At 36.7% G+C, this 7455-nt stretch overlaps 1 protein-coding gene across 6 annotated transcripts in view; it reads right to left on the minus strand.

Annotated features, from left to right (window-relative positions):
• The window catches only part of Mast2 (microtubule associated serine/threonine kinase 2), a 156675-nt gene that overhangs the window by 80486 nt on the left and 68734 nt on the right, over window positions 1-7455 (minus strand). For all 6 annotated transcript variants that reach the window (XM_021159308.2, XM_029475989.1, XM_021159307.2 and 3 more), the window contains exon 4: window positions 2106-2137. In XM_021159308.2, the coding sequence (XP_021014967.1) occupies window positions 2106-2137 (32 nt within the window). The remainder of the gene's footprint in view (window positions 1-2105; window positions 2138-7455) is intronic.

The raw sequence follows: 7455 nt of genomic DNA on the forward strand, positions 1-7455 counted from the left end.
AAGCCCTTGAAACAGCCCAAGAAGCTGGACTTAAAGAGAAGGCTTTCAGGTAGACACAAAAGGAGGAGCAGAAGAAATATGAGGAGCTAAAAGCCAAAGCCATGGGCAAAGACCTTCCCCACCAAGCCACAAATAGCATTAAGAAATCTTGCAAAAAAAAAAAAAAAGTTGTTCCTAGTGATAGTGACTCTCTTCTATTCCTATTGAAACATCTGGATCCTCTATCCTTTTACCACCTACAGGTAGAATGAAGTGTTGTCATGGAATGTGTTGAACATTTTAATAAATATTTGCTTTAAAAAAATCAAAAAGTGGCTATAGTCTATAGTTCTCATTCAGCAACTCCTACCTCAGCTGTGAATTCAAAGCAAATCCAATATAGAATCCTGTCAGACCCTACTGATTCATCTTTGTTGTATTCTAAGTTCTGCATAACCTTTAATTAAAGCAATTTGTTTGAAAGGCAGTGGGGGGAGGGGGAGAAAGTATATGATATACTTTATACATTTAAGGGCTACCAAATGGCTCAACATGTAAAGGCGTCTGCATCAACCCTGACAACCTGAGTGCCAGTCTCAAATCCTACATGATGGAAAGAATGGACTCCTGTTAATTGTCCTCTGATCTGCACATATGTCATGGCATAAGTATATCCATCCACAGATACACTAAATAAATCTCTTTAGTACACTTAATAACAAACAATAACACTGTATCTACTTCATATACAATAGCTCAAGTTTTCATAAAAAAGATTCAAAGTCATTGTTTTATCACAGATCTGTTTCTTTAATAGTTCCCAAAATTGTTTATGTGTGCATGTGTGTGTTCTTACAGGTATGTACATATGGGCATGCATGTTTGTATAACTGTGAAGACATGTCACAACACATATGTAGACTAAGGAGACAAACTCCTGTTGAACAGTGCCTCTTTATTGTTCACCACGGCTAGCCAGTCCCTATTTTTCCAGGGATTCTCTTGCCTTCATCTCCCATCTCCCCATAAGAAAACTGGGTTATATATACATGGTACCAAGCTCAGCTTTAGGTAGGTTTTAGGGGATTTGACTCGGGTCCTCGTGCTTGTGTAGCAAGCACACTGTCCAGAGATATCCTCAGCCTAGTGTTTTCCAAATGTTGACCCTTCGTCAGCCATAGCAGATATTGGTATGAGTGCAAGTTTGGTAAAGGTGTGTAAGATAACAACTGATGGGCCTTAGCGTGGTCATTTTCATTCAGTAAATTCACATTCTACCTTGTCTTCCTCTGCACTGATAGAGACAGAGCCTTGCACATGAGCTTCCTCCACTGCGCTGCCGCTGAGTTACCTCCTCCCCAGCACCACATCACGCTTTTAGACATTCCAGAGAGCCACATCAGTAATAAACCCCACGAATTCTTAGGACAAAAGTAGCCAAAGAAGACATTTCTTAAGATTTCTTGATTTCTTAATTTCTTAAAATTAAAGTCCAAGGACAAAAATTACTTTCTAATCTCCACTAACCCTCAATCCAGAGTAAACTAAAGAGGACGTGACTGGCCTTGCTCCAACTTGCCAGAAGAATCATTCTCTTCAACATAGCCATGTTGCGGAATACAGTCACAAAGAATTTCAGATTTAATACCCCGACATTTTTAGCTTAATAAGTCTGCTAAAAGTAAATTCCCTCACCCCCACCAAAAAATAATTGTGATGGGTAAGTGACAGCACTTCTACCAAACTGTTAGATGAAGAACTGTTAAGAGTCAGAAGTGGACTTAGGACAATGAGGTTACTGAAGAAGTTTCTGACCCAATGAGAAACAAAAGTAGAAAACAGAATTTTTAAGAAAATGCATATGTCTGTGTACCACATGTGTGCCTGTTGCCCAAGTAGGTGAGAGGAGGGCATTAGATCCTTTGGAACAGTAAGCTATCATGTGGGTGCTGGGAATTGAACACAGGTCCTCTGCTTCAAACCAATAAACAATAAATCTATCTTTCTGGTAGCCAGAAGACTCTTGAATGAGATTTCTATAATGAGTATTAACAACAAGTTCTTAGGACAGTTCCAAATCAGGAGATAATCAGATAAAATTATAATGGTAAGGACCATCTACTTACAAGCTGCCTCTCCTTGGAAGGCTCAATTCCTTCTGAAAAACAAAACACATAAATAAGTCAAACAAATAAGGACCCATTTGAATCCTTTGAGCCTATCTAAATGGCCTAAGAAATTCATAGCATCATATTAATAATAGTACACTTAAATGTTTCTATGTCATAGTCTCTTCTTTTGCCTCTAAAGTTTTATGAAAGCCCAGGCATAGTGGTACAAGCCTTTAACCCCAGTACTGAGGAGACAGAGACATACAAACCTTTGAGTCCCAAGGTAGCCTGATCTATACAGTTACTTTCAGAGGCAAGGCACAAGGTTTTGATCATTCACTTGTCCATACATTCTATTTCATAAATATTCCTCCATTACACCAATATCCAGCCATGTTTTACATTCAAAAGAGATTTTACTGTTTTGCTAAAATACATGTAACAATAAAATGACAACATAAAACACAGAAATAGAAACTTAAGGATTTCAAAGTTTCTCTATGGGGCTGGAGAGATGGCTCAGTGGTTAAGAGCACTGACTGCTCTTCAGAGGTCCTAAGTTCAGTTCCCAGCAACTTCTTGATGGCTCACAACCATCTGTAATGGGGTCTGATGCCCTCTTCTGGTGTGTCTGAAGACAGCTACAGTGTACTCATATACATAAAATAAACAAATAATTCTTTAAAAAAAAAGTTCTCTATTTCAAATGAATTCCTAAGACTTAAAATATGTAGCTTTGAAAGCACTCATTCAACTTTTAAAACCTACCTGTACTAGATAAAATACCCCAACTTTGTTCATTTTGATTACTCATTTCATATGCATTACATTATTTTTTTAAATTACAATTCTTAATTTTATGTCTATCAGTTACTATTTTTCTTTGATTTTTGTAATTTTCAGATTAACTGTTTTCAAAAAAAGCTTTTGCAAAAGGTTATATAAAAGAAAACTATAAAGAATAAGTATTAATGAAACAATAGTCAAGATGACCTCTCTACTTTTCCCAATTAAAAGGATAATTACAATCTTTTTTCCATTACATGTAATCACCTTTTCAGGGTAAGTCTTTGTGCCAGTCTTTTACTGTTAATGAACTACAAAAGATTCATTATAATTAGGATATAAAACAAATGGGGGAGAGAGCACTTGGGAGGCAGAGGCAGGTAGATCTTTGAGTTCAAGGCCAGCCTGCTCTACAGAGAGAGTTCCAGGACAGCCAGGGCTGCTACACACAGAAACCATATTTTTTAAAAATAGTAAAATATTTTAGTCAAACAATTATAATACAGCAAACACAAAATAAAAAATCATTACAGAGACGAGGGATATTGTTTAGTAAAGTATTTGGCATGAGAATTTGTTAGTACCCCAGAGCCAACATAAAAAGCCAGATGCTTGGCAAGCCCAGCACTGCAAAGGCAGAGAAAGACAGATCTTTGGGGCTGGCTGTTCAGTCAGTTTCATCTAATAGGGCAGCCCCAGGTCCCAGGGAGAAGAGCTATCTAAAAAACAAGGTAGACAGCTCTGAGAATTAACACTCTCTGGCCTCTTCAGCTACCTATGAAACCATACACATCTAACCTAAGACATGTAAACTAACAACTATGTGTCCAAAATACATGAAAAGACACCTATATTAATTATTAAGACACCTATATAAACTATTAGGAATAGTTCTAGTTAAGGTTTTATATAAACCTTAGAGTAAGAATGGAACCCTGTGACTGGCTTTCAGTGTTTCAAGTCCTAGTTCTTACCAGTCCCCTTTCAAGAAATCCTCCTTAAAACTGAGTCTTCTGCAAGGGAGTGTCCCTGAGTATATCCAACCACACTCTGGGACAGACCCATGCCCACGAGTAGTTGGCCAACACAAAATGGACTCTATGGGGTTTTGTGTGCTTTTTGTTTTGTTGGTTTTATCCCTTTTTTTCCATTTTGTTTTTTGCTTTTGAGAGAGAGCCTAAGAATATAAAGTCAGCGGGTAGGAAGGTGAGGAGAATCTAGGCAGAAACTGGGGAACAGGAAAGAATAGGATCAAAATATACCACATGAAAAAAATTTTAAGTAAAAAATTTAAAATGTTTTAAAAAAGATTTCCTTCCTATCCCCCTGGCTAGTCAAGGAATTGAACCTACAGCCTTGTACATGCTAGTACACACTATATCACCAAGCTCTCCCCAACTCACATTTTACTTTTTATTTCATATCAAGGTCTTGTCTGTGCTAGTCTTGAACCCACTCTGTGGCCTGCGCAGGTTTCAGATTTGCAATCCTTTGACTCAAGTCTCCAGAACAGCAGGATTACAGATCTGAGTCATCAGGAGAACCACAACTATATATGTGTTATATGTGTCTTATTATTATGTATATATAGTTAATTTCATCTAGAAATGTATATACTAACGTATATTTATCCATTCTCAAATAAATACAAGATTATTTTATTTCATTTTTATTTATTCCATCCTCCTATAAACATTCTTATATTTATGTCCTAGGATATATCTACAAACATTTCTTGTACTGGGCAAATTGGTACAGAGCTATAATACTAGCAATGGCAATGTAGAGGCAAGAAGATGGAGTTCAAAGTCATCCTCAGATACATAGTAAATCTGAGGTCAATATGGGTTATATCAGATCCTTATCTAAAAGAAAAAGAAAAGGTTTCTTAGAAATAATTCCCCACTCAGATGTAAGTCATGCTGAGTCATACAGTATCGGATATTCCAAGTTTTTCCAAAGAACCACTAGACCAATAACCCTCCATTTCCAATGCTTGGCATATTTTCTTTTTTATTCTCAGACATAGCTCTAATCCTAAACACTTCTAACGAATTGCCTATATAATATCTGAAGGCTGAATTGTCCAATAAAATCAACAGTTATTTTAATAGAGCTGATTCTACCCCTAAGTCTCTCTTCTTATCTCAGATAATGGTAGCTCTGTGAACTACCAAAATAAAACATAGAAATGTATTCTACAATAGTGCTATGCGAAAGAACTTTTTGAGAAAATATTCTGCTCAGTTCCCTACGATGGTTTGAAGCTCATGGCTTCCACAGATCCTGGCACCCTAATCTCTCAAGCTGCTTGGATTAAAGGTACAGGCTAGGCTTCCCTAGGTAAAGGAGTATTTAAATGAGATATAACATCCTTATAGACAAATGGAATTGTATCAAAGTTAAAAGATTCTCTACAAAGAGTAAATGAGCAATCTGTCCTTTACTGCCATTCTGCAAATGGGAAAATATTCATAATTTGTATATCTCAAAGATAATATCCAGAGTCCATAATGAACAACAGCAAAACGCCAAATATTATTAGAATCTGAAGTAAGATAAATAAACACCACTTGAAAAAGACATGATGATTGCTTTAGTCAACTTGATACAATCTAGCATTACCTAGGAACTACATCTCAATGAAGAGCTGTCTAAATCAAGTTGGCCTACTGGCATGTCTGTGGGGGATTTTCTTGATTACATGAATTAAAGTGAGAAGAACCATTCTCTGTGTGGTCTGCATCATTCCCTAAGTTTAGGTAGCTGAGTTTATTGAACTGTGTAAAATAAATAAAGTCAACTAAGTAATAAGCATAAATGAATTCATTTCTTTCTGTTTTTTACTACAATGTAAAAATTAACGATGTAATTCCTGCCAGTTTGGCTTTACAGATATGATTAACTCTACCCTGGAATTGTTATCTAAAATAAGCCCTTTCATCCTGAAGTTGCTTTTGGTCATGAAAGTACATTCCATTCCATATACACATTCACTACAGCATGCATCTAAAATAGAAGACTTACAAATGGCCAACAAGCGCATGAAAAATTGTGCAATAGTGTTATAAGAAGCCAGTAAGAACCACAATCCAGTTAACACTTAGTTACGAGAGAGAGGGGGAAGGAGGAGACCAAGGAGAAGATGTTGGAAGAGGAGGAGGAGGAGGAGGAGGGAGAGGAAGAGGAGGGAGAGGAGGAAGAGGAGGAAAAGGAAGGAGAGGAGGGAGAGGGGGAGAGGAGGAGGAAGAGGAAGAGGAGAAGGAGGAGAGGAGGAAGTTGCTAGTAAGGATGTAGAGAAAGGTGAATGCTTACATACTTTGAATATAAAATTTATTTGGTTTTGATTATTTGTGGCAGTGAGAGGGTCTGTCTGTGCATGCAGAGAACAAGTTGCAGGAGTTGTTGTTCTCTCTTCCCACCAGGTGGGACCTGGGGACTAAATCAGGCCATGTGGGGACAAATGCCCTTACTTGATGAGGCATCTCACCCGTCCCTTTTTAAAATTTTTAAAATTGCATTCACTATTTTCTAAGTTTATCTATTTTGTTTCCTTGGTATTTTGCTTGCGTGCCTGTCTGTGTGCTACATATATACCTGGTGCCCACAGAGGCCAGAAAAGGGCTTCAGATCCCCTAGAATAGGAGTTACAGATGGTTGTGATCCACATGCTCATGCTGAGAAGCAAACCTGGGTCCTCTGGAAGAGTAGCTAGTGCTCTTAATTACTGAGCCACGGTCCAGCTTAACATTCATTGTTTTAATAAAATCCTCTTCTTAGTTCCCACATAAATTTTATATGAGTCTAATTTCAAGTTTTATATATATATATATACATATATATATATGTTGCAATTTTAAATATCTTTTTACAAGTTATAATTGACAAGAGTTGCATTTCATTATACCATCGAAGCAGTTGCCTCAAGATAGAATTTTTTAAAATATTCAAATAAAACAAACAAGCAAACCACCTAGAATGAAAATCTAGAAAAGTTTAAGGAAGTGTGTGTGTGTATGTGTGTATTCTTATGTTATATATAATATTTCTGTCTATAGCCCAGATGGTACAGCTAATGTTTTTCTCTATTTGCTTTATTATTACATATTTAACTGTCTATTCATCTGTTTTTAATGCATCTTGCAGTAGATTGTAGACTTCTATACCAATCAGCTGCAAGTGTTTTATTAGCTATAATATATTGGATGAATATAAAATAATCAACTGAAATACAGTGTCTCTATATCAGTTAAGTGTTTTATTAGCAAAGTTCAATAACTATGATTCTGTGTCTCACCAATATACAAATCTTGAACTCTACAGATGTTAAGTGTATCAATCAATAACTTTGATAAATAAATACACTCAGATAACTGAAGTTTCTATTTAAATACAGAACAAGTCTAACCAATCAGAAAGTTCTATCATGTCATTTATTGGTAAATAAAGCCCCTAACATTCCAATAGTTTGTTAAAAGAATAAAACCTCGGGCTGGTGAGATGGCTCAGTGGGTAAGAGCACCCGACTGCTCTTCCGAAGGTCCAGAGTTCAAATCCCAGCAACCACATGGTGGCTCAC

The sequence above is a fragment of the Mus caroli genome, chromosome 4 (genome assembly GCF_900094665.2).
Source record: "Mus caroli chromosome 4, CAROLI_EIJ_v1.1, whole genome shotgun sequence".
NCBI lineage: Eukaryota > Metazoa > Chordata > Mammalia > Rodentia > Muridae > Mus > Mus caroli.